Raw genomic sequence first — 27638 nt, 5'->3', positions numbered from 1 at the left:
GCCATTCTCCTGCCTCAGCCTCCCAAGTAGCTGGGACTACAGGCGCCCGCCACCGCGCCTGGCTAATTTTTTTGTATTTTTAGTAGAGATGGAGTTTCACTGGGTTAGCCAGAATGGTTTCGATCTCCTGACCTCGTGATCCACCCGTCTCGGCCTCCCAAAGTGGAAGGATTACAGCGTGAGCCAGCGCGCCCAGCCCGATCTGACCTTTTTTAAATGAAGACGTATTCAGGAAGGAAATATCTACAAGTAAGACAAAATTAAGTAAGAACCCAATGTACGAACATTCACTTCTCTAACAAAGGAAAGACACAAAACAAGAAACTAATAAGGCGGAGAAAGGAATTGAGATTGGGGGAAACAGCATCTCCCTCCTCCCTGCACTCTCGGCAGGTTCCCTGGAAAGTTCTAGAAGGGATTCAGAAGTGGCTGGTGACATCACTGTGGCTCCGTGGCGCCCACTACAGCGGCCAAACAACACGCTAGCTTTCCCGCCTCATAGAGGCTCGTGAATGGGGGTGGGGCCCTGCGAGGGGCGGGGTCACGTCACTTCCTGTGCGGGACGCGCTGCGGCTGGAGAGGAAAGGCAGAGCGAGGAGGGGCGAGGCCAAGAAAGCGCGCGTTTCTGGGAGGGGAGGAGCCTGGCTAAGGAGCGCCGCGTCACATCCGGTAGAGTTAGAGCCCGTGCGGAGGCGGTGCGGAGCGTTTCGGCTCTGAGCGGCTGGGCGACCGGCGCGTCGTGCGGGGCTGCGGCGGAGCCTCCTTAAGGAAGGTGCAAGAGGTTGGCAGCTTCGATTGAAGCACATCGACCGGCGACAGCAGCCAGGAGTCATGAGCGACAGCGGCGAGCAGAACTACGGCGAGCGGGTACGTAGAGCTGCGGTAGGGGGTGGCTGTGTGGTCCTAGCTCCTTGCATCTTTTTCTAGGCCCGTCGGCCTCGGGCCAGGAGGCAGGGGCGTTTTAGGCTCCGAAGTCTGAAGCCGGGAGGGCAGGCAAGGGAGACAGCATTTAACCAAAAAAAGCCCTTGTGGATAGTGCCTTAGGTCGTGAAGGAGGGAGGCCACCGGCGGGTTTATGTGGCTGCTGCCCGAGACGGCCGTTTTTCCCGTTATAAGAGGGGGAAGATGAAAATGGCCGCTGCGTCCCCGCGGTGTTGGGGGAGGGGAGCGATATCTTATTTCGGCGTTGCTCTCCTGCGAAGGTCCGCCGCAGCCATCTTGGGCTGGCGGGCTGGGCGAGCTGCCAGAGGCACAAAATGGCGGAGAAGCCGCGCGGCAACGCGGACCCGACCCGCAGCGGGCCGCGCTTCGTAAGGCCGCGTGGTGGGGTGCAAGGGGACGGACGACGTTCTTTTGGGTCTTTGGGCCGGTGTTTAGGTTAACGAAGGACCGTCTTTGCCTCCACGGAAAGGACGGAGTCTGGGATGTCTTTGGGGCCTCTTAAGATGGAAACTAATCCAAGGCCGACTAAGTTCTGGGCCCGTTAGGTGGAGGGGATTGCGTGAGGGCTTTGTGTTTGGCCTAAATGAAGCGCTTTTCTCTGATGCTGAAAGGGCTTCCCAGGCAAAAATCTGTATCAGTATTCTATTAGGACAGACCACAAAGTCGCTAAGATGATTTTGTGGACATCGCATTTCCACGGGATTGTGAAGGAGAAATTGGCGGGCAACCATTTACGGCGCCGTTATTTCCTTTGTTTTGAGGCGTTCTAATACTTAGAACCACAGCGTGTGTTGGCTACAGTTTTCTTTCCCTTAAGTTTCCACCTCTTAAAGGTGTTCAGTGAGGGTTGATTGAATTGCGGGAACAAGACAGTTCTAGGGTTTAAACAGCAGACGTAGCTGGTCTGTGGGGCTCTGGGTATTGGATTCGGAAAGCATTGAATGATGCGAACATACGAGGCTTGCTAGAATTAAGAGGAATCTGTTAGAAGGGTGATAGAAAAGCACCATAGAAATTGATTTTTGAGGCTGTTGTGGGAATAATTTGTGCTTTTTTTTTTTTTTTTAACAATTTGTTACCTAAGTTTCCCCTTGTTGGTAAAGCTACCTTAAGATCTGAATATGATTTATCAGGTATATAAGACTATTAAATGTCTTAGCAAACTTTTGATTAAGATTTTAGATGATTCCTCAGAGTATTTTAGGAAGAAACTTTCAGTGATGAAGCGTGAGTTTCCTGCGTAATTTTGGAGCCCAAACTGCTTAATTTGGTTTGAACTAACCAAGCCTTGCGTTTACATACTCGGATGAGCATAGAGATTTTAGTTTTTGATGTTTTTCCCGAAGCTGATTGACTCCAATGTCACGAGTGTTTTAGATTTTTTTTTTAAGTTCTTTCTTGGGTAAGAAAGTTGGGATTGAGCTCAAAAGTTGTTAAAAAGTCGTGACTTCTGATCATTGGCAGTTAAATCTGTTAAAACTAGTCATTGGTGTTTGGACTGCAAAGTAAGCGATTTTAAAGTCTTTTGTTATTAAACAGAAAAATTCAATTATTGGGTACCTTTGTACTCTTCAAAAATACTAAATGACTGGCTTCTGACTAGAGCTCTCGATTGAATACACGTGAAGAATGCTTGAGAATGGAAAATTGCCCAAAGAGTTCATTAGTATATTTTACGTGAGAAGGGAAACAATTGAAACTAGGTTCCAGTTTGAGACTCGGCTCAAGAGAAATTTGAAATTTTCTGATGGGTTGTTATCTTTTTACTAGTAAAAGTACACTGTGTTTTTCGCAATCTTTGAGTTGTAGAGGGAGGTTAACTTAATGTGTTAAAAATTGAGATTTTTTTTCTTACATAAGAGTCTTCGCTTTCTGGCCGAGATCTCTAAACTTTTACGTTGTGAAATACTTCCATATTGTTGTGTTTGGTGTTTGCGTGTTTGTGTTCCAATTGGAACCTTTAAGGGTTGGAATACACCTGAATCAAACACGTGTCTAGGCTTCCAAAGCAAGCTTGGGAAAACCATAAAGCTCAATGGAACAGCTTGATCTTAGACATGCCTGTGGTGTAAATGATGCTTCTCTGGAGCCAGAAAAATGAGTGTTATTCAACTCCAGGCTTCTGAACTGGGTCTTAATGTAAATCACTAATCTCTTCAAATCAGTGGAATTCTCCCTTATTTATCTGTCTCTAATCCAGACAACCCCACCCCTCTGTGCCCCACCTTTTCCAGTGACTGTAGGAGTTTGTTGTTGTGTCCCTCCCCTTTAAGGTTGGGTGTGTGGGATAAATTATTCTCAGTTTGATCACTCAATAGAATACATTTGGGTGAATATAATCACATTTAAAGAACTGGTGTGTCCCGCATCCGTCGTTGGTCTGTGGGATTTATTTTTTCCCCCCTCTCAAAGGTAATAGATTAACACTAAAATCTGTCTATAGGGGTCTAATTAGCAGACTTAACCTGATCTGGCCAAACCACTTTCAAAAGTAAGATCTCGTTTTCATCTCCAGATTCAAGACTCTTCCCCCCAAATTGCTTGCATTTTGTAAAGGGGTTGACACCATTTCTTTGCAAAAAGAGGCACTCCTGGCCTTTAAGTCACAATTAGAAGAACTTGAATAAAAAGTTGATGACAAATTTAGAAGTGCAGGGTAATCTTTAGAGCCCAATAATGGTCACAGCGTATAGGGTGTGTGAGATTTGTGTGTTGGTCTTGCACGCAGTGTAATGTTCTGAGCCTCTCAATATTGTAATGAGTTTCTACGAGTGAGTCTTTACTAAAGGAATCCAGAAACTAAGGAGACACTGATGTATGGACCAGATGTTAAAGAAAATGTTTTGACCCAGCAGATACTCTGATAGAATACTGGCTATTATTTTTGTAAAACCGATGTGTTTGCAACATAGGCACGTAATCTTTATCATTAGAGATGAATAGCAGCATCTGGACACCAACCCATCAAACTGCTTTTCAAATTCTGCAGTTTTTCTCATCTTCTGCTGAATCTTGGGATGTCTTTTTATATTCCTTGGTTTTAGCTCCTAAACTCTAAATTCTAATTTTCAAAACTGAAACATCTCTGAATCTCCTTTCTAAAGAATTGCAGCCATCTCACCAAATTTCCTTTAAAAAAGGATTGAATTGTCAAATAGGAGGAAATTGTTTTGTATTGTGAGTCTGGTTAGGTTTATCAGTCTCTTGAAACCCGGTTGAAATATTTTTTTCTTGGTTTTAAACAATGCTTTAATACTGTGGATATTGTCTGGAACTAGAACGTGACATTTTCAAGCTGACATTACAGGTGATTTTATAAGGTAAGTACTACTGGTTTTGCCAAAAGGTTGAAGAGGAATTCAGGTGGTGGGGGAAGTGTTAATGGGATTTGCCTTACATAGCCTTTTTTCTTTCTTTCTCTACAATAAAATCCGAACGTAGGTGGTAAATATTAATGCTTTCATAGTTATTTTGCCCAGGACAAGGGCAGAGCTACAGCTGTGTATATTTCTTGAGCCTTAGCATTTTATGTTGATCAGTGTTTTTACATATGCGACTGTTTTTTTAACAAGGCATGGTGACTGATGTTTAGGAATTTTAAGTGTTTTGACCCAGGTTAGTATTGGGGGTGTGGGCTATATAGAATTAGATATTGAAATCACTTAGTATTGTTTTTAAACTGCAAACCAAAACAACTTCTTCACTGTAGCAAATTACAGTCTTGAAATTCCCCCAAAATCTTTGCTTTGAATTGGGTTTTGGAGGTTACATTGAGATTGATGTTATCAACATAGATTGTTACCTGACAGTTTGGATAAGGGGCCCCTTTTTCTCTAATTTTTGTGGTTAGAAATTAGGTTAAAAGGTAGTCTTCTGAAAAGTCAAAAGATATTTATATTTGCTTTTGTTGGGGAGTACTGAATGTTTTATGAATGTAAATTTAACAGTCTGTGCTGTATTTGCAAGAGAGTTTTTATAAGCACGGGCCTACAACTAATTTCAGATGATGGTTTTTTCCAGACACTATTCTCCAGTTTTTGAGGATTTATCTATCCATTCACTCTTCTGGTAGACAGTTTGGCTGCCAGAAAAAAATATAGTCCTTATTATATTGATATGAGCATTGACCTTTCCATAACAGGATTAATGAGGTTTTCTTTGCCCCTGTCCCTCGCAATTTTTAAAATATTGCCTTGTCAGTCAACTTAATGAGTTTGTGCATGTTTAATGTTAAATGGATTCTAGTTGTATCCCCTAGAAACATTTTAACAAAAATTGTGTTGATAGGACAAGTTTCTGTTTATTTCTAACTAGGGAATCTTAACTAAATGTACATAACATTAGCCCAAGAGTTGATCTTCTGGTTTTATAAAGTAGCCACTTGAACTTAGCTGAGTTGAATTAAATCTAATATTTATAATAATTTAGTAATGGTTTTGTTCTTAGACTATAAGAGAAGGAACCAGGTTAGGAAGGGGTAATGAAGTAACAGCAGGAAGGTATCCACATTGAAAACAGTTGTGATAGCTAGAGCTATGGCCTCTATTCTTGTATCTTCTGCATCTAAGTGCCCTGTCTGTATCGAAGTTTTAGGAGGCCCTAAGGAAACCTGCTTGGGCATTCTGATTCCATGATTACATTTGTGCTGCCAGAAAACATTTCCCATTGCATTTTAGTGATGGAGATTTAAAGAAAACCAATTACTGTAACTCCCTTAAATAAAAACCTATTTTAAAATTTTTGGATTAAATAAACAATAATTGACTCTAAAACTAGACTGGAAATTATCCTTTTGTTAGGAAAGACATCACAGCACTTGCCAGATTAACGATGGTTGTCTTTATGCCCAGATAGGTATAAAGACTTGCAATTTTTTTAAACAAAGCCTTACATTTTTTTCAGGAGGAAAAACCAGGAGAGGAAGTAATTGACAATAAAATGAAAGATCATCAAAGTGAAATGTAGGATAACAAGAAAAACTAGCATGTTTTATGTAGGCAGTATTTTATTTTGTTTAGTATGTTCAACAGACGTTTACAGATCAACTAAATTCAATCTTTTTAATTATTTGAGGAGGTGAGCTGTAATTTAAATAGTGCCACCTTTTAAAGTAGTATTTCTCCTTTGGACATCCAGAAGACTTAATATTTTCTTCATTGAGGGGGAAAATGTACAACAAAACTCTTTGAAAATACCAGTGTTGGATTCAAGTTTGTTCTGCTTTCCTTCGTAGCTACTGGCATATTGTAGGTGGTTGACTTGATTTTGTCTTTTTATGATTCATACTATAAAATCTCAACTAGAGCAGCTTTTCCAGGGGGTGGGTTACACTTAAGTTCCAAATTGTCAGGTTCCCTGACACCGTCTTTCTACAGAGCTCTTTAAATACAGTACAAAAATGTGTGACGCTAAATACGTTTCTTTATCCTATCTAGACAAGTCACAATACTGTAAACCTCTTCAACCCTGAGCGTTTGTCATTGTACAAATGAATTGTCCGTGCTTTCCTTTCATGCACTTATGTATTAATGTGTCACTTTTTGACTAGAGGTGTGCTTTTGACACTTAACCTATTTTCTATTGAATATAATAAGAAGTGTGAAATGTAATCGTTCTTAAAATGTTAAATGAACAGTAAATGTTCAGTGGCGCACTTCACATTCAACTTAAGCATGATAAATCTATTTGGAGTAGAGAAATGAGATTACCATATATTCTAGAACCAGCAGAAAACTGTAGTTTTCAGTTTTTTGAGCTGCATATTCTAGTTTCTTTTTTTTTTTTTTTTTTTATCCAAATCAACAAAGGGATTTTTTTTTTCTAGTTTCAGTTTTGGCACTGGATTTTATCCTGGAGTTTTAAAATATTCTTCATCCTGTTCTTTTTCTATTAAGGTTAATGTTGAAGAAGGAAAATGCGGAAGTCGTCATTTGACAAGTTTTATAAATGAGTATTTGAAGCTCAGGAATAAGTGAAGCTGAAATTTGAAAAAATAAAAGAAAGAATGCATGCTAATTATCAGACCAGAAGTCCCACTTGTAGAATATTGAGCAATTTGTGTGAAGTGGGGAAGATGAAAGAAGTCAGAATTTGAAACGGAAGAATGAAGAAAAGAAATAAAAATGAAGTTAAGATAAGAAGTAATCTGGAATCAGAAAGCACTACGCTAAGTAATTACTAGTCTGTTTATGTGTCCCTGTATATTTTGCTAAACATGCATGCATTATTTGTTTAATAGAGGAAAATATATACAGGGTAAAGAAGTGCCTTCCAGGGGAAACGTTTAAATTAGGTAATTCTGATTTTAACTGCTTAGTTAAATGATTGAAATGCAATTTTTAAAAAATATTTAGTAGTCAAGCACCAGGCAGCAATGAGCACTCCAGCATGGGTAACAGTGGGCTTCATGTTGTCCTCTCTAGATAAAACTTTACCTATCTAATGTTGCTGGTCCTGGGGCATGAGCGAATACCTCCAGGGTTGGAACTGGTGGTGGTCTTTGCCACCTCCCTGGACTCTTAGATTGCACTGACCCCTTTCCTTCAGTACTGAGCAATGTATAGTAGAATATTTTCTGTTAAACCATTTTCAAAAGAATGTCACCAGGATGGTTATGGAACCAAACCCCCAAAATCCAAACAAAGCATTGAACAAAATAGTTCCCTTTGGCATTAGTGTGCTAGTTTTTTCCATATGGCACTAGTGGAAATCTGTAAGCATTTGGGCCCTAAATTTAAGATGCATATTTGCTAAATACACAGGGATGGTTTTTCAAATTCTGTTTATGTTTAATGCCTATTTCAGCTGATTGACTAGGATTACTGATAAAATACTGTAGCTTCCCCTTAGAAGAGGTGGGTCACACAAGTGAACAGGATAGCTAATACAAATTGCAGTAATGGCAGATGCTTTCATTCCTATTTCTCCTTTCTTGCTATCAACATTTAGCTATTGTAATGTTAGAGGTAACGGTTACAAAGTAGCTTTATTCTGGTTACCTATCCCTACCACTTATTGAGAAATTCAACCCAAAAGCTGTCCCTTCTTTTCTGTGTGTTTTGTTTTAGCTGAGTAGAAGGGTCAAGTGATTGGTGTAATGTTACTTTCAGTTGAATGAGACAAGTACACATATCAAAAATAATACCCAGTAGTAGTCAGCCAACAGTTTTCTACCCAGTTGAGAATGCCAAGGGTATCATGTCACACATGTCTTCCTGAAATAAACTTTCTCTGAGAGTTGTCAGGTCTTCATGCTCTTGGAGAAAGTGACTTAAATGCCATTTCTTGGAGAATCCATTTTCTGACGCTTTCAGGCCTGTTTATTTCTATATCTTGCAAGCAGAAGAAAATTTTCTCTTAAGTTTTGCATTCCTTTGTCAAATTTCTTGCCATAGATAAACTAATGATAACAAATGTTATTTTATGTTCCAAATTACTCAAAGAGCAGGCAGGAAACTGAGGTAAATGTGTGAATGAATATTACATTTTAATTCCAAGCCCACGGATTCTTTTATCAAGAAATCTGACAGGTCCTTGGGGTGCAAAAGAGGAAAAGACCTCTTAACCCCCAGCCCACTAAAGGAAAGAAAGCAATTTGGAATCTGGTTATGACCCAAGCTGGATAGACTTAAGGTGAGAAAACGTTGCTAGTGGACCATTGTGTCCATTTGTTTTTGTTTTCCCCCTTGACCAAAGCATCTGTGGGTCCTAATGTGTCTCCTCCTCGGGCCATAGGGAAGATGAGGAGGAGGCCGGCTTCTGTTCCTGAGAACAGGCAGTGTGTGAAAGACTGCCTTAATCAGAGGTCTGATTAATGCTAAGGGGAGTCAAAACAAGGAAGGGGATGACAGTGTTTCAGGAAGATAACCTTTGCCAAGGGAAAAAAATGAGTAGGAAGCATGTAACTTCTGAGGTTGACTAAGTCAAGTAAGTCAGACTTAACTAGTATGATAAACACAGTGTTTGAAGAGATGCAGAGTGTTTATGAGCCACTATTTTAAATCTAACAAACCACATTCAGTTTTTAAAATAATACAAGGATTGGATGGTTAGTCCTTTCAAATATGTTTTTGTAAGGTGGTTGCTGTTCTCAGAATAGGGAGATGTGGATTATTTTGTTGGAAGGCTAAGTGTGTTGTATTTTTACTTGATGTATTCCCTTTAGGTTTTGTATTAGGATGTGGCTGAGATCCAGTTTGTGAGAGCTTGATTGATTTCCTGAGCATTTTTTCAGGGAAATTTTGGCTTTATTCATGCTAATTTTAGTTTCATGGTCCCTTTTTTTTTGAGGCAGTGGTGTCCAGTTCTGTCTGTTGGTGTGGTTTTAATGTGTTGACCATGTCAGCCCTGAGAGTGGAATTTGAAGTATGCTTAGATTTAGGGGCTTCCCCAACTGGTTTTTATAGCTTTACCTGTCTGCATTAAGATTTAAAGTTAATTATGCTTTCGATTTGGGTGCTAATTTTAGGTCTTATTTCTTGTAGGCAAGTTTTATTCCCTTGCATATGTATTTCCCAGCCAGTTAAATGGCCAAAATAACTTCAGAAAGCTTTAACTTCTTTAAGAAAATATTCCTGATAAAGGTGGAGACGTTTAGGTGTTACCCAAACAAGTGTCAGTATGGAAAAGGAAGCCTTTGCATTCTGGTATTTCCCTTATTCCTGGCCCAAGAAATGATTGCTTACAAAATATATCTGCATAGTCCGTTAGTTTTGGAGGCTGAGTGAAAACTCCTGTGATTTCAGAAATATTGTATCTGTGATCTGCTAGATTTTAAGGAGAAAACTTCATTAAGTCTTATTTTCTAGGTTAGGAGTACTGTCTCTTCCCTCAGTTGACAGGCTGCCGAAGCAGCTTAGAATAAAGGTTTTTCTGTTAAAGCCAGGAGCTTAAAGAGGATCTTGACTTGACCCACTCTTCCTTTATACTCAGATTCCTGGGCTGACTGATTTCTGTTAACTACAGTTACTTTATTGGTAGTCTTAACTGTTACTGTGAAACACCCATATTCTGCTTTCACTTCCGGAGAAAATTGTTTCATTTCCATAGAGGTAATCTTTCTAGTGTTGGAGTAAACAGGCTTTTAGCAACTTTTGGGTTCCCCATTTCTATATTCTCACCTATGTTAATTTTTGCCTGTGGTTAAAATAGCAAAAACTACACCCTCATTTTTGAGACTTCCTCCTTTGTCCATGGAGAGAAGGGAAGTGTCCGTTCAGAATACTTGATAGGGAATTCCAAGGGATTGTTGTTAATTGGAAGCCCCAGAGCATCACTACATCCTTTAACCATTTCTTGATGTTAAAGGCAGCTGTTCATATATTTTTCTTTTAATCTTTTTACAGTCACTCATGGAGGGTGGTAGAGGGGAAAGGCTGTCACATTTCATGTCACCCCACCATGTTTTATAATGGCTTTGAAGTCATTTGAACGTTTCTAGAGTCGTCTGGGGCCTAGAGACCTGAACTCATTTTACTGGATGAGTTAGCCTTTCCTTCTGTGTTAAACCTCAAACCTTAATTTGTCTGTTCTGTGTTACATTATAAATGTTTTCCCTGAGCATCAAAGGATCATCCAAATTTTCTCCATGATGTTGTAAACCACAAAACTATCTTCTAAAGTGTTTTGAGCTGTAATTTAGAATAATCCTCTACTGTCCTTTCAAGAATGTCCAGAATACTCTGAAGATGTATCACACAAGGAAATCTCTTGTGATTTTATCTGAAAGCTTCACCTTTGATTCATGCCATATAGTGACTTACTGTAATACTGCTTCCTTTTGAGTCTTGCCATTTCTGCTCTCTGGAGTAGAAAGGCTTACCAGGCTTTACTTTGTCTAAGTTTGACAACCTAAAATAAAGGTTGCCTTGATAATTTTACCTAGCTATCAGACTGACTAGGAGTAGGTTCTGTCCTTTCCTCATCTACTGTTTTGGTGCCTTGGCAGAACTTTTCCTTGGTTTCATTACTTAGTATACCCTTTTGTTAATTATGTGTCTTTAGCTCGTTGGTGACCTAGTTATCCTGGTTACCATTCCTTTGCTATTTTTCATTACAAATCCCCCCTTAACCTGCCAGCCAATCCCAGTTTTGGTTGGGAAAGCTATGAGTACACAATATTTACCTAAACTTTGGCTATTGTATGTAGTTTCTGTACTCTTTTGCTTCCTGGGCCCTAGGTTAGGAGCTCCTGATTTAGCTGCCTGGTTTTAATGTGTACTTAAGTAACTAGGTAAGTTAGGTTAATTCCTGGTTTCCCATAAGTTTGCCCTGGCTCATCTCCATTTAGCTGGAGAAGCTGTGGAGGATCTCTGACACCCTCTCTACTCTTATTTGTGTGTAGTTCGCTGTTCTGTTGTAGCTCCATCTGGTTGCTTTCAGTTTTTTAGGGGGCCTCCCACCATGGTTAGATGCTATAGGGTTTTACAGGGTTTAGTGTCCTTCAAGCTAGCCTTTGCTTTCCGCTAGGTTTCTGCTTTTCTCTAGGATTTGAAACTGAGATCATCATCTTTATCTCTTTTATCACTGAATTATAAGTAGTAACTTGAAAGGTCAAGGTCTTTTTAAAAATCAAGCATTTTTTTAAGTAAATTATATAAATTATATAGGATTTTGTTTTATTGATTGCAACTTGATTGAAATAGGTATAAAGTATAGGTGTCATAGTTAATAAGGTTCCGCCTCACCCTAGTCTTTATGGAATAACATTCTGAAACACAGTCCTTGGACAGTTCCCTTAACTGCTTGACTTTGGCACCCCTTTCTGAAGGAAGTGGGGTCAAATAACTCTTTCCCTGCTCCAAAAAGGTGGAAGAAAGGACAAGTTAATTGACTTATGTCATTTGGAGCAATGAAACTATTAACACCAGGTATACTCAGTTCCTGCCCTTACCTATATTTTCTTATCTTGGAAGGGGATTGCTGTCCCTCACCATTTATCTCACAGCAGCTTATTTGTTTTTAAAGTTGCCCAGAAAGTGTGCAAATTAAACTTTTAACATCTACGTGTAGGAATCCCGTTCTGCTTCCAGAAGTGGAAGTGCTCACGGATCGGGGAAATCTGCAAGGCATACCCCTGCAAGGTCTCGCTCCAAGGAAGATTCCAGGCGTTCCAGATCAAAGTCCAGGTCCCGATCTGAATCTAGGTAAGAAAGACTGTCTTGAGATTTCCTCGTTACTCTTAGCTCTGAAATTGGTGCGTGTTTTGTAAACCAGGAAGGTAGAGAGGGTTAGATTATTTGTTGGCCTGTTAAATATTGGTACTAGAAGTGAACTTAAGTTCTGGGAGGCAAGACTAAAAAGCGGTTAAGAGCCTGGGCTTTTGGAGTCAGGGTTTTCTATTTTTGCTGGTTTGGGCAGATTATATAACCTTTCAGCTTTAGCTTCTTTATAAAAGGCAAATTAGTAATACAGTACCAGTTCTTCAGGGTTGTTGTGAGGATTTACTGAATGTAAGTAAACTGCTTACTAGTATGGCAAATATACTGCAGAACATTGGCTTTCAGTAATTAGAATTCTTGATAAATAAGTATATATATGGTGCGCTTTTTTTTTTTAATGTTGGTCAAGAGTAGGCCATATATACATCCTGGTTTGCCTGGGGCGATACCATTTATGCCTGTGGGTCAGGCATAATTAATAGCACCTCTTTTCTTAAATGTGTGTCCTCGTTTCGATGACAATTTAGAGTCACTCTAGTTAGTCAAGAGCCACTCAATTTTTTGTTTTTTTAACTGCTGGGGAATACTCCTTGTGATTTTGTTACTGTATTAAATTAATGGTGGGCATAATGGGAGACAGAAAAGAGAGAATGGTCTTCTGAGGGGGAAAGATGGGCACAAGCCAAGCTAGTAAAATGCTGCGTGCCTTGATTTGTAGAAGATAAGTAATATGTCTTTAATTGGAAGAAATACTGGAGGAGAGCTTGTGGTTTTTAGAACGCTTCCTAGCAAAGTTGAAATGACTAAATAATTAGAGAAGGAAAAGTATTGATCCTACTAAATTGGTAACCATGTTAGCATATTCCTGGATTGTTCCCTCTTTTGGAGTTTAACTTTAGAACAGAGTAATAAACTTAAAGAAAACAGTATTTGTTTTCAGTCATAACCTTAGGAGGTCTTTGTCTTGCAGGTCTAGATCCAGAAGAAGCTCCCGAAGGCATTATACCCGGTCACGGTCTCGTTCCCGCTCCCATAGACGATCACGTAGCAGGTCTTACAGTCGAGATTATCGTAGACGGCACAGCCACAGCCATTCTCCCATGTCTACTCGCAGGCGTCATGTTGGGAATCGGGTAAGATGAAAAACTGGTTTTGAAGCAGTGAACTGCCTAAATTTACTTTTTCTTAAAGTTAGAGCTGATTTCGACAATAGAGCTTTAGCAGTGGGTGCGTGAGTGAAATCTTCAGAGGCTTTTTTAGTGTTTTGAGAGAGTCTTTTAAGTTAATCTTCCATGACGGGGTCTGCATTTGGGCTGCCTGTCAATTAAGCATAATACTGACACAATGGTGTAACTCCTTAGCCCATCAAAAAAAAAAAAACTTCCGACTGCATTATTATACTGTAGTATAGTATTAGTACATTAGTTCAAAATATAGTTCTATGCTAACAACTCTTTCCAGGCTGCATAAACCTAGTTAGATGCTCTCCTGACTTTCCCATTTAATTTGAAGCTAATTTCTTTTGGGTGTTGTTAAGGCATTTTTTACATTTCATGAAAGGCTTCAAATGAGATGATATTTATTGTGATTTCATTGTATAATCCAAGTGGTTTAGGAGGAGGGTGCAGGGGGGGACTTAATGTTTTTAGAGTAGAGTAGAATTTTTCCCTAGTAAATTGTTAGTTTATGAAATAAATGGAATCTTTAGGTAAATTCATCACAGCATCTGGAATGTTAGCAACATATGGCTCACTCTTTATTCTTTCCTCTTGTCATCTTTTTTTGAGACAGGGCCTCACTCTGTCACCCAGTCTGGAGTGCAGTGGTGCAATCTCAGCTTACTGCAGCTTCTACCTTCCAGGCTTAAGCGATCCGCCCACCTCAGCCTCCTGAGTAGCTAGGACTAGAGGCATGCCACCACACCCAGTAATTTGTTATATTTTTGTAGAGACATGGGGTCTCACTGTGTTGGCCAGGCTAGTCTCAAAACTCTCCTGAGCTTCAAGCAGTCCACCAGCCTTGGCCTCCCAGAGTGTTTGGATTACAAGCATGAGCCACTGCACCTGGCCAACTCTTGTTTCTTACGATTGCAAGCTGTTTATGACCTGTAGAATGGTTTGGTACGCATCCCCTCAGGCTTCGTTTATGTACATACTTGTGTATTGTGTTTCTGAAAAAATCAAACCATACATGCTCATCTTTTTGGCAATTCAGAGCATTCTATTGAATGGAAGGTGTGTCAACATTACAATTTTTTCTAGCTGATAGACACAGTGTGGTTCCAGTTATCCTTGTATGTCATGTTATGAATATGTAAATTTTTCTTAGAATAAATTCATAGAAGGAAAGATGCCAGGTTGCTTTTCGCCAGCACGAGTGCTTGTTTACCTACTTAATTCTAAGGTTGAAATTTTTTCTTTTGCATTCTTTCCTACCCATTCCCAAAAATACTTGTAGTACTTGCTGTAATTTTGTAATTTCTAAGCGGTGTTTGGTCTAATCATTATGTACTTTTCTTGTTAGTGACATTTTGGCTAGTATACAGCTCCCTTTTTAAACAACTTTGATTTTATGACAACTTTTCCAAAGTTTAAAACTTTTTTCTTCCCCTAGGCAAATCCTGATCCTAACTGTTGTCTTGGAGTATTTGGGCTGAGCTTGTACACCACAGAAAGAGATCTAAGAGAAGTGTTCTCTAAATATGGTCCCATTGCCGATGTGTCTATTGTATATGACCAGCAGTCTAGGCGTTCAAGAGGATTTGCCTTTGTATATTTTGAAAATGTAGATGATGCCAAGGAAGTAAGTAAAAGTCAGCCTGTTCCTTTGTAAACCATCAGTTCTATTGTTAACGCCAAGTATCAGTGACCAATTGCTAGGATAAAGACAAGGACAAGTCAGTAATACTTCGAACTTTTTCTCCAACCTCTTGTGGAGACTCAAGATACATGCAGAATAACAAAATTTTGTATAACTTGGGGAAGTTGGTCCTACCACCCGCTTTATTAGTTGCCATCTATTGGGGTCAACTATACCCCAATTCCGCCAGGATATGTAGTCAGTGTTTACACTGGGTCCACATTCTAGAGTCAAAAATAACCAAAAGCAAAGTTATGATGCAGAAGGAAAACATTGTTCCTTTTTTGGCTAGTGAATGATGTCATATTTGGATTTTGATTTGTCTTGCGGCAGAATATAGAGTCAAGATTTGAAATGTGGTACTAGACCCCATTTAAGAAATTCAGATTTTAAGTACATTAAGGATGGTAGCTAAAGTCGTCTCCAAGTATAGAGAAGAGGAAGAACTGAGAAACAATGACAAACGGAGTTTCACTCTTCTTGCCTGGGCTGGAGTGCAATGGCGCGATCTCCGGCTCACTGCAACCTCCGCCTCCTGGGTTCAAGCAATTCTCCTGCCTCAGCCTCCTGAGCAGGTGGGATTACAGGCTACCACACCCAGCTAATTTTGTATTTTTAGCAGAGACGGGGTTTCTCCATGTTGGGTCAGGGTGGTCTCGAACTCCCAACCTCAGGTGATCTGCCTCCCTCGGCCCCCCAAAGTGCTGGGGGATTACAGGTGTGAGCCACCATGCGCGGCCGCCCATTTCCTAATTAAATTTTTGCAGTAGGATCATAGCTCTCGGAAAATAGCATAAATTTTATCTTAATCTCTAGTGCCAGAAACTGCCTGGGCGTAAACACTAGCTTGAACATCTGAACTAGAGGATAGCATAGTATTGGAATTAGAAACTTAAATTCTATTTAGGTGAAAGGATGTTTCCTCACATTATGAACAAACTTTAATGTGTTTGAAATGGGGTATTTTTATTTTTTAAATGTATGCTGTTAATACATACTCTGGGAAAAGGAACTATATGTACTTAAGGCTGTGCTTCAGTCTTAGCTTTTGGCTTCCAGAGAAGGGCTAAGAAAACTTCCAAGGGTTAAATAATGTGTTCAGGTTTCAGTCATAGGATCTCAGTCACAACTATTTAACTCTGTTGTTTTAACCCAACAGCAGCCAGACGAATGAGTTGGGGCCCTATTCCAATAAAAGATTATTTTGGGGCATTGGAATTTGGATTTTGTGTGTTTCTTCACTTGTGATGAAATACTATTTTTCCCCCTAGTTATTTAAATTCTTAGCTTATGGGTTATACAGAAACAGCCAGCTGGCCAGATTTGACCTACAGGCTATAGTTTGCCAATTGTGTGCTGCTTTGGAGCTGGAAATACTGTCAGGATCATAGTTAGGTAAAATAATTGTTTCAAGTTTTTATGAGTAGCTTTTACAAATGAACATTTAGTGGAGGGAACAACACATTTGTAAGTTGTAGACCTTATGTTCTGGCTAACATTAAGATAACTTAATGCACCTAACTGAAATGTCCAGTGGGATCTTACTCATAGCCACAGGATAATTAGTGGCTTTGTTCAGGATGTATGTAACAATTTATTTATCTTTTGAAGGCTAAAGAACGTGCCAATGGAATGGAGCTTGATGGGCGTAGGATCAGAGTTGATTTCTCTATAACAAAAAGACCACATACGCCAACACCAGGAATTTACATGGGGAGACCTACCTAGTAAGTTTATTTTCAAAATAAATATAATTGGCAGTTGTTCACTTGTCAAAGAAACACTTGTATTAGTGGAAAGTCTTCAGCACTTAGGTTTGTGCCATAAACTTGACTGTTGATTGATTAAATGCTCCTCATTAGGGCATTTTTCTCATAGTAGAAGTTCAACCATTACAGGTAAAACTAAATCTTAGTCAAGTCCATTTTTAAATTTTATTTTTTGTTTGTTGTTGTTTGGTTTTGTTTTTGTTTTGTTTTGAGACGGAGTCTCGCTCTGTCGCCCAGGCTGGAGTGCGATGGTGCAATCTTAGTTCACTGCAACCTTCGCCTCCCGGGTTCAAGCAGTTCTCCTGCCTCAGCCTCCGGAGTAGCTGGGACTACAGGCGCGTGTTGCCATGCCCGGCTAATTTTTTGCATTTTTAGTAGAGGCAGGTTTTCACCATGTTAGCCAGGATGTTCTCGATCTCCTGACCTCATGATCTACCCGCCTCGGCCTCCCAAAGAGCTGGGATTACAGGCGTGAGTTGCTGCACCCGGCCTAAATTTTCTTAAATAGAGCAAAGTGATACTATTTTTGTTTCCTCTTAGAAATATGTGGGATATGCAAATTGACCTCTGGCAGGATCTGTGTGCCTCCTTAACCAAAGATTTTTAAAAATAGGTTTATATATATTGAAACAAGGGAAAGGGCAATGTTTGCTCAATATAGGTGAGAATTTTAACAGGAATAATTTTCATTTTCCAGTTAATGTATCAGAAAAGGCCTACTAGTAGATATAAAAACTCATGTCCAGAAAGATAAGGGAGGTCACCTGAATATTTTTTTCTTCATAGTGGCAGCTCTCGCCGTCGGGATTACTATGACAGAGGATATGATCGGGGCTATGATGATCGGGACTACTATAGCAGATCATACAGGTAAGTTATGAGGTAGAAAGGTCAACGTCTGAATCTCAGTACAGTGTACAGAGCAGCACTATGCTTAAGTTTTAGCCTTTGTTAAAAAGCTTTGCTTTAGTACTTTTACTCGAGAAACGCAGAGTAGAAGGTTAAATCAGATTTTAAGATTCTGTGTCTTAATCAATTTAATGTGTAATTGGATTTCTGTTCAAATATTCTAGAATATAAATGGGATTTAAATGATAACTTGGAATATTAATAATAAAATGTGTTTTATTTTTAAACATTGAATGAGGCCAGGCGCAGTGGCTCACGCCTGTAATCCCAACACTTCAGGAGGCCAAGGCAGGCAGATCACCTGAGATCCAGCCTGGCCAACATGGTGAACCCCGTCTCTACCAGAAATAAAAATTGAGCTGGTTGTGGTGGTGCACGCCTGTAGTCCCAGCTACTGGCAGGTGAATCGCTTGAACCTGGCAGGCAGAGGTTGCAGTGAATTTAGATTGCACCACTGCACTCCACTCTAGGCAACAGAACGAGACTCTCAAAAATAAATAAATAAATGAATACATAGTGAAAGCAAAATTATAGGCTGAGGCGGGGGAATTGCTTGAGCCCGGGAATTTGAGACCAGCCTGAGCAGCATAGGGAACCTCTACAAAAAATGAGGCAGGAAGCCGGGGAGGTTGAAGCTGCAGTGAGCCAAGTACGCTCCCACCTGAGTCTCCTCCCCCAGAGCAAGACCCCACCTTAAAAGAAAAAATTATAGCCTCTGTCTTAGCCTTTTAAAAACAAATTTATAATGGCTTATAAAAGCAAATTTCATAAGCCATTTTGGAAAGCCAACACTTTTCAGGCAGTTTCTTGTAATCTCTTAATGCATGCATCGTACACTGAGGGCAGGTAAAACGGATGCCTTGAAAGAGTCCAGAGAATAATTTGAAAGACGTTAATTTAGTATGACCAGGGTACGTGGCTTTTTATTTTTGCCAAAAATTTGGTATTTCGGGGTTTGGGTAGGGAAATGTCAATCATAGTTAAAAAATAAAGATATCTTTGAGAATACTTCCAAAGATAAAAATGAAGTAAAATTGTGACATTTTGGTCCTCCCTTGTCAAAATGTGTAATTTGACAAGTCAAATAATGTAGTTAGTAAGTATTGACCACAGTTGTCATTGATAATGGTATTGAGGTATATGGATGTCTTTTTTGTGCATTATTTGGCAATGTTTAAGAAGTTAACAGTTGTCAATCATTGTCTGAAAGTGAGTCTGTAAGTGTATTGTTCAGCATTTTATCACCCATGAAAACCCTTTTTTTATTTAAAGCATCACTCTATTGAATGGTACTAAAGGTACAAATTTGTTGGGGCTGAGATTTTTTTCTTAGTTTGATTTTTTTTTTTTTTTTTAAGAGCATTTACTTAGGAATGTTCTGTGTTCTAATACTACTCATTTCAACCACCAGAGAGAACCCTATGCCAGTTTCTAAAAAGGGTGGCAAATCACTTGACCTGCAAGAAAACATCTCATTCATGCTCTATGAAAGTTTTTATTTTACTAAATGAATGACATAATTTTTTAAAACTTACAAACTGAATGCGTGTTGTGTTGCCTTTCTGTCTTCACAGAGGAGGAGGTGGAGGAGGAGGAGGATGGAGAGCTGCCCAAGACAGGGATCAGATTTATAGGTATGCCAGGAGAGGACTTAGCATCTGTACAACAGTATAAAGCTTCACATAAAGATGTTTGCCTACTAATGTTTTGGTAAATTATAAGTGGAATACTCAAAATCAGACTGTTTGAAGCTCATGAAAAGATTCTAACGGAAACTAAATGTATAAAGTCTTTGTATATTTATAAAAATCAATTGGGTTTACAATAGGTTATTTAGTGGTACCATTTTATACCGTGATGAGGTACAGTGATGTTAAAGTTAGTCACTGGTAACTCATTTTTTTGTCATTATGTTCTTGTATTACATTTTCCTTGCTTTTTAAAAGTAAGCATCTCAAATAGCACAAGAACATTCAAGCCAGCCTTTTTTACACAAAGCTAAATCCTGAAGCACTTGTGAAATTAGTTTTGGGTGTTCAAGAGGGTGCTGTTGGGATTATTTAATGGTATGGGAATTTTCTCATTTTTATTTTTAATTTTTGGAGACAGAGTGTTGCTCTGTTGCCTAGGCTGGAGTACAGTGGAGCAATTTGAGCTCACTGCAGTCTCTGCCTCCCAAGTAGCTGGGATTACAAGCATGCACCACCACACAGAGCTAATTTTTTTTTTTTAGTAGAGACAGGTTTTCACCATGTTGGTCAGGCTGGTCAAACTCCTGGCCTCAAGTGATCCTCCTGCCGTGGCCTCCCAAAGTGCTGCGATTATAGGCGTTGAGCCACCGCACCCAGCCAGGAATTTTCTTTTACAAAACTCTCCTAACGTAGTTCACAGAATTTAAAAAGTAAGTAGATTAAAATATAGCAAGGATTATTTGACCTTAAAGTTGTTAAGAGTGCTTATTTGACACTTGGGCCTGATAATGTGCTTCATTCTCAAGATTCAAACAGACCTTGAAGGTTCATGCAGCTTTCCTTTTTTGGGGAACTGATGAAAGGGCAGTATAGTCATAAATTTATATGTTTGGTCTAATTGTGACCTATTGAGACTTAGACAATCTTGACATTTGTTTATAGAAGGCGGTCACCTTCTCCTTACTATAGTCGTGGAGGATACAGATCACGTTCCAGATCTCGATCATACTCACCTCGTAAGTTTTTATCTTAATATGATTGTTTATATTGTAGTATGGCTTGCTCTGATGACAGTGTATTCCCTTTATCAGATAATGGATTGGTTTCAGGTAGTTTCATACCTAATGATTCTCCACACACCCTGAACATTTTTTGGTTCAAGAAAGTTTGTGGAAACAACCCTTAGAATCCTATTATTTTTTAAGAAGGAAAAATTGGACAGCCTCCTGAGCCAGAGTAGGCTCGGAGACTCCTGTTGTTTCTAATTGAAATAGTAAATAATGTATTTCCACCATTTAGTAGCTTTTCAAGAGTCCTTAAAAAATTTTGGACAGCACAGAAACATGGATTACTTAGCCCTTTAGTTCTCAGATTGAGTTATATACTTCCCAGCAATTTCTGTTATTTAACATTGCTATCTCATTTCTGGTGTAATACTTACATGGAAGTCTTTCTCTATTTGGGGGTGGTGGGGTTCTGGTACATAGGAATTTCTTAATGGCAGAATATTCTGAAATTCTCAGCATTAAAGTATACTTGATAATTAGTTCACTTAATATTAAAGCATGTTCATTCTTTTCTTCCCAGGTCGCTATTAAAGCATGAAGACTTTCTGAAACCTGCCCTAGAGCTGGGATATTGTTTGTGGGCAATATTTTTTATTGTCTCTTGTTTAAAAAGTGAACAGTGCCTAGTGAAGTTAGGTGACTTTTACACCTTTTATGATGACTACTTTTGGTGGAGTTGAAATGCTGTTTTCATTCTGCATTTGTGTAGTTTGGTGCTTTGTTCCAAGTTAAGTGTTTTCAGAAAAGTATGTTTTGCATGTATTTTTTTACAGTCTAAATTTTGACTGCTGAGAAGTTTCTATTGTACAAAACTTCATTTAAAAGGTTTTTCTACTGAATCCAGGGTATTCTGAAGATCGAAGCCTGTATAAAATGCTACCAAATGGCAAAAAGCAACAATAAACAGTTTGATTTTTACTTTTCTTTCTAACATATCAGTGCTTAGCAGAACTGTTCAGATTGTCAGTAGTAAATTTAAAGACAAATGCCCGTTTTCCTCCAGTCCATGAAACATACCATACTTATATACCTGCAACTAAGTGTTTAAAATTATGCTCTGTAACTCTGTACTGCTAGTATTAGAACTAAAAATCTTAAAATACAGCCAGTGCTTAATGCTTATATCAATGTGGATTTGTCGGCTTTTATGTAATCTGTAATATGTATAGCAGGAAATACGAAGAGTTACACAGTGTATGCCTTAAAAGGCTGTTTCTTAAAGCTGTTACAAGGGGATAATGGTATTTCAACTAGTTATCAGCAAGTGACAATACATTCCACCACAAATACACTCTTGTTCTTCTAGCTTTTAGACTATATGAAAAAACCGGGTGCTTCAAAGTACATGATAAGGGAACACTATACCTGTGTCATGGATGAACTGAAGACTTTGCCTGTTCATTTTTTAAATATTATTTTCAGGTCCTTTGCTTACCAAAGGAGGCCCAATTTCACTCAAATGTTTTGAGAACTGTGTTTAAATAAACGCAAATGAAAAATGTTGGTGCAGCTGTTCACAAAGAAGTGTTCTTGTTCTATAGAGTTCTTCTGTAGTTTAATCGTTAGGGCAGTGTGTTCCTTGGGCTGAGGTGTATCTTTGGTATTTTGGGGGGGGTGGGGGGGGGTGAATTTCTGTATTCCTGGAAAATTCAGAGTGCATAACTAGGTATTAGAGTGATCTCCATTTGGGGATGGAGTTACAGTAAATAACTAGACTGTGGGTACTTGCAATACATGTTCTTAGTATTATTTTGCATTTAAGTAATTTTCATGACCAATTGTAGGGATGTTGCTACAGGTGGGTTATTTTGTTGCCTTGCTAACCTTTTATCGCATCTAGGTATTAGTATGTTTCAGGTACTTTGGGAAGAACTTTACATATAATCTTTAGCAATGAAATGATGTAGAGTAACTTACCTTAGTTCAAATAGCTGTTTAAGTGGCAATGCACGATCTGAATTGAACCTAGGTGATCTTAGTCCACAGTTCTCTTGATCATGATGTCTCAAATCTGGGTACCTGGGTGATGGAAAATACCAGTAATGGAGCATAGGCAGTATTGGCAGGTCTTAATTTGTAAAACTTACTGTCCAGGGTGTTTTCAGTGTTTGCCAACTTTTGGTAAATTAATATGCTTAGAGAACTACCCTTAGGTTTGTTTCTGATAGGCATGTGGAAACAACTTAGTATATGCCTGATGGGTTATTTCAAATTGTTCTCAATGAGTTTTGAAACAAGAATTTGTAGTATTTATATATAAAGTTGAGTTTTAGGGTGTGGTCCCAGAGGGGGTTGTGTTATGGATGGATAAATTAGAGGCTGAGAAACCTGGTTTTATCGTGGTAGTATATACAGGCATCCTTTCCTGAAGTAACTACATTCTCCACCATTTTCTCCCTAACCAAACCTCTCCCTATCAGTTAACTGATGGCTTGCGAGTTCACACTCCTGATAATCTCGAACATAACCCTCGGTTTCTATCCTAAAGCCTGAGTTTTAGCCCTTTAGTTGTGTAGCCATCCTTTATCCTGCTGATTGAAAGTTTGTTTTTTTGGCTAGTTTGAGTTGTTTTCTGGCTTTTAGATTTGAAAGAATTTTAGCCATTTGACATGGCTATAAAGAGTGTTAACAGGCAAAAGACCTTGAGGAAAATTTGGAATTTTACCCAAGTTGAGACAGACTGAGAAGTAGTGAGACAAAGTGGTAGTCTTTTGAAGTGCTGTAATGCTAGTCACCAGTTTCATGAAAGGGAGGCAGCAGTTACCCGTAGGTAACCCCTAGGTAACTGCTGCCATGGGCAGCTGAATCAGACAAAAGCCATGGGAAAGGATAAATTTGAGTCTTAAAGTTACTGCCTCAAGGCAAAGGGACTTGGAGGCTTTTGTATGCCAGTACAAACAATCCATTTCTTATAGCTGTAGGGCTGAGACTACTAAAACCAAATGTAAAGTTCATTTGGAAGATTGCTAAGTTAAATAGTTTTATACTAGGCTTTTGCAAAACTTCTCAGGAAATCAACAGGGTCCCAGCAAGTGGAAATAAGGCTGTGTCAAAAGATTTGTAGACCTGGGAGCAGGGGTTTCCGACCTCCTGGCCATGGATTGCCTGAGCTCCGCCGCCTGTCAGATCAGCAACAGCAGATTTTCATAGCAGGAATCCTATTGTGAAGTGCGCTTGAGAGGGATCTAGCTTGCACATTTCCTTATGGAAATCTAACTACATGTTAGAGAATGCTCAAGCTCTGCAATTTTACATTGTTGCCCCTACATAAGGAATATATGCCTTAAGATAAAGCTAATAGCTCTTAGCCCTCTTACCCCATTGACTAGGATTCCAATTCTGCAAGGCCCAGGAGGAGAAATTGAGAATTAGAAGTTTCACCGAGAAGAAATAGAAAGATTTGGTTTGCATTATCAAAATTTCTGTAAATTCTATGGAAATTTTGAGGATGGATTAGGCTGGATTTATTAGCAGTGGACACGCCTCCAATATTCCTTCAGCATGCCATCTCAGTGGATTTTATTTGATTGATTGGCTCTTGTAGGATTGGACTTAATGCTAGCTTATGCCAAATGTCATCAAAAAGCCAGAATGCTACCACAGTAATGTAAAGGATTATTATATGTAATCTTTTATATATAATATATAATGTAAAGACTTAAAAGTGACAAGAATACTGGATTGGTTCTATTCCACTCACTCTGTCCCTTACTAGCAAGTCAAGACCCAAAATAATCCCTTCTCCCCATGAGTAATCAGTTGATGAAGTTAAAACTATTTCAAGAGCTTTACTGGCCTGGCAAGAGGAGATGAATTGAAATTGAAATGGGATCCCACGTTAGTAGAGACCAGTTAATCACTGGTTTTTGGTGTGGGGGGGGTTTCGTTTGTGTGTGTGTGTGTGGTTTTTTGAGACAGTTTCACTCTTGTTGCCCAGGTTGGAGTACAGTGGCACGATCTCAGCTCACTGTATCCTCCACTTCCCAGGTTCAAGCGGTTCTCCTGCCTCAGCCTCCCAAGTAGCTGAGATTACAGACGTGCACCACCACGCCCGGCTAATTTTTGTATTTTTAGTAGAGACGGGGTTTGACCGTGTTGGTCAGGCTGGTCTCGAACTACTGACCTCGGGTGATTGACCCACCTCGGCCTCCCAAAGTGCTGAGGTTACAGGCGTGAGCCACCCATGCCCAGCCAAGACCAGGTAATCACTGTTAACCCTTAGAAGGTGAAGTTGGCAGGGTTAATAAAGGAGCAAGATAAAATGTGTGTGAAGGGATCTGGCAGGAATTTCAAGCTGTAGTTAACTAGATACTAGGTTCACAGAAATAAAAACAATAGTCTTTTTGCCAAAGACACCTGTAACTATTGAACTGTTGTAGAAAGATAAATACCCAAACTTACCAGAAATAACAGTTGACCAACATCATGGGTTTGAACTGTGTGGGTCTCCTTACAGGAATTTTCTGCCTCTGCCACCCCTGAGGCAGCAAGACCAGCACCCCCACCCCCTCAGCCTACTCAACATGCAGATGATGGAGATGAAGATTGTGAGCCACTTTGATGTAGTAAATAAGGGTTTTATTTTAACAGATAATACATATAAAAGTTTTGTGTTACCCGTTATTGGGAAGGCTTCTTACCAACGGGCTGTTTAGGCGGCTCCCAGTCAAAAGATGTGCTCAGCTGGGTACAGAGGATTACAGGAGAACAAGGACTGTAAGACCTCGAGAAAAAAAACTTGCTCATTGTCTTTGTCTGGAGAAATAGGCATGAGTTTACAGGTATCTTCTGGACAGATCAATATCTAATCATCTTGGTGGTTAAAGGGTTGGAGCAGCAGGTTAGATTGGTAACAGCAAAGGCAATGAACATATCCTCAACATGAGTATCCACTCAAGTTTAAACATTACCACAACTGAGCTCCAATGTGAAATATACTTTGATGGGAATAACTGCAATATTAAGTTTCCTTGTGAAGGGGGACAGTAATTTGTCTCACTGAAAACATTCTGTGGATTTGGTTTCTAGTCATTCCTTTATGGGACCTTATATCCATACCTGTATTGTACCATGTGACTTGGCTTCTGTACCAGAGTTCACTGGAGAAAACCATTTCTATATAGTTGATAGCAACTATACATACTGCTTTTTTTTTTTTTTTTGAGACGGAATCTTGCTCTGTTACCCTGGCTGGAGTGCAGTGACATGATCTCAGCTCACTGCAACCTGTCTCCCGAGTTCAAGTGATTCTCCTGCCTCAGCCTCCCGAGAAGCTGGGATTACAGGTGCCTGCCACCACGCTGAGCTAACTTTTGTGTTTTTAATAGAGACGGGTTTTCACCATGTTGGCCCGGCTGTTGAACTCCTGACCTCGGGATCTGCCCGCCTCGGCCTCCCAAAGTGCTGGGATTACAGCCGTGAGCCACTGGGCCTGGCCGAAGAGATTGTTTTTAAAAATACTTAGGAATTACATGTAACTAGCTTAACCATCAAACCTGTTAAATTAGTGGAATCAAGCTCAAGTTTCTCACTAAAATTTTTGAAAAGTTTTTGTGGAAGATTTCAAAGAATTTATTTTAATTAAATGTTTTAATATTGTTACTAATAGCTTATATTTCATTACATTTTTCTCAATTATTTTATGTAAAGAAACTGCAGGGGTTTTGTTGTTTTGGTTTTTTTGTTTTTTGTTTTTTTGTGTTCTTTTTTTTTTGAGATGGAGTCTCACTCTGTTTCCCCAGCTAGAGAGAGTGGCATGATCTCAGCTCACTGCAACCTCTGCATCCCGGATTCAAGCAATTCTCCTGCCTTAACCTCCCAGGTAGCTGGGATTACAGGCATGAGCCACAACGCCTGGCTAATTTTGTATTTTGAGACGGAGTCTCGCTCTGTCTCCCAGGCTGGAGTGCAATGGCGTGATCTCGGCTCACTGCAACCTGCGCGCCCTGAGTTTCTGCCATTCACCCTCAGCCTCCCAAGTAGCTGGAACTACAGGCGCCCACCACCACGCCCGGCTAATTTTTTGTATTTTTAGTAGAGACGGGTTTTCACCGTGTTAGCCAGGATGGTCTCGATCTGACCTCGCGATCCACCTGCCTCAGCCTCCCAAAGTGCTGGGATTACAGGCGTGAGCCACTGCGCCCGGCCACAATCTGTTTCTTTCTTAAATATGAACAGATAATCAAGGATCACTAGGTTTTAAAATCTTCAAGAACAAAGATGGGAACCTAAACAAACAATTGGAATTAGGTTAAACAATAACCAGAAAACAATAAAAAATATTGCTAAATTATACTTAATTAAAATTTAAAAAGCTTTGTGCTGCAAACGATGACATCAAGAAAGTGAAAATAAAGCCGCCTATAGAGTTTGATAAGAAAGAAGGGCATTCTCAGGGGAGAGGGGACCAGGAGTAAAAAGGTCTTTGGGGAGAACTTAGGATGTATGATTGAGAGTCTGAGGTCCACACGGCCAGGTTACACTGATGATGATACACAATGGTGTCATCATCACATGCCAGCCTGGGAGCCATGCCACCTGGATTTGAACCCAGATTCTGCCTTTTAGCACTCATGACTCGGTTCTCCCTTCTGTCAGTGGTGCTAATTATAGTACCTGTACCTCCTTCATAGAGAAATGTTGTGAAGAGTTAACATTAAGAAAAGTACTTAGAAGAGGGCCTGTTATTTAAGATAAATAAGCTTAAGGAAGATGTGCTATTATTACTATCATTGTTACTACTACCTCTTCTGCTAGAGAGTCCTGGGAATGGGCCTGGGTTGACAAGAAAGGCCTTAGAATCTCAGGTTACAAAGTTTGAACCCAAAGGAACAAAAGTAAGAGCCAATTTTAGTTGAAACAGGATAAAAGTGTTTAGGACAATGAAACCAGTAGGAGTGTGTAGGCCCCCCCTAACACGCCTCTCCATCTGGATTACGGTCCCAGCTAAGGGCTTCCTCCATCATCACACTCACCCCAAGACACTGTAGTTGCCTGTCAATTACCTGCCTCCCCAGCTGGACCATGTCTGTGTTACGGGTGCATCTAGTGTCTAGCGCAGTGTCTGGCACTAAGTGCTCCACAGATGCTCTTCTGATGAATGAAGGAATAGATGAATGGAGTAGAATGATAATTTAGAAAAGGAAGAGTCTATAGGGAGCCCAGCCCAGGGGCAGGCTCTGGGCTAGGATGAAGGCAGAGGGAGTGAGAGAAAAGTAAGAAATGCACTGGCCATCAGAGAAA

General features: G+C 39.7%; 1 protein-coding gene across 2 annotated transcripts; it reads left to right on the top strand.

Annotated features, from left to right (window-relative positions):
- Positions 1-21899, top strand: TRA2B (transformer 2 beta homolog). 2 transcript variants are annotated; one of them, XM_530672.8, is made up of 9 exons: positions 1-867; positions 11953-12086; positions 13072-13234; positions 14715-14903; positions 16572-16687; positions 17516-17599; positions 19213-19272; positions 20272-20345; positions 20917-21899. In XM_530672.8, the coding sequence occupies exons 1-9, from the start codon at positions 832-834 to the stop codon at positions 20925-20927; spliced, it is 867 nt and encodes a 288-aa protein (XP_530672.2). In that variant the 5' UTR covers positions 1-831; the 3' UTR covers positions 20928-21899. The 2 variants fall into 2 exon arrangements, with proteins under 2 accessions (XP_530672.2, XP_054537281.1); XM_054681306.2 differs by lacking the exon at positions 1-867 and adding an exon at positions 6837-7112.
- The last annotated feature ends 5739 nt before the right edge of the window (positions 21900-27638 follow it).

This window comes from Pan troglodytes, chromosome 2, assembly GCF_028858775.2.
Source record: "Pan troglodytes isolate AG18354 chromosome 2, NHGRI_mPanTro3-v2.0_pri, whole genome shotgun sequence".
In the NCBI taxonomy this organism is placed as follows: Eukaryota; Metazoa; Chordata; class Mammalia; order Primates; family Hominidae; genus Pan; species Pan troglodytes.
Note: the sequence above shows the minus strand (reverse complement) of the source record. Positions and strands in the feature narration are given on the sequence as shown.

Excerpts from the sequence above, each read along its gene's own strand:
- TRA2B (XM_530672.8), top strand. The coding sequence starts at position 832 with ATGAGCGACAGCGGCGAGCAGAACTACGGCGAGCGG. Across the intron at positions 12,087-13,071 it reads AGGTCCCGATCTGAATCTAG|GTCTAGATCCAGAAGAAGCT; the intron begins GTAAGAAAGACT and ends TTTGTCTTGCAG. Across the intron at positions 14,904-16,571 it reads ATGTAGATGATGCCAAGGAA|GCTAAAGAACGTGCCAATGG; the intron begins GTAAGTAAAAGT and ends TATCTTTTGAAG.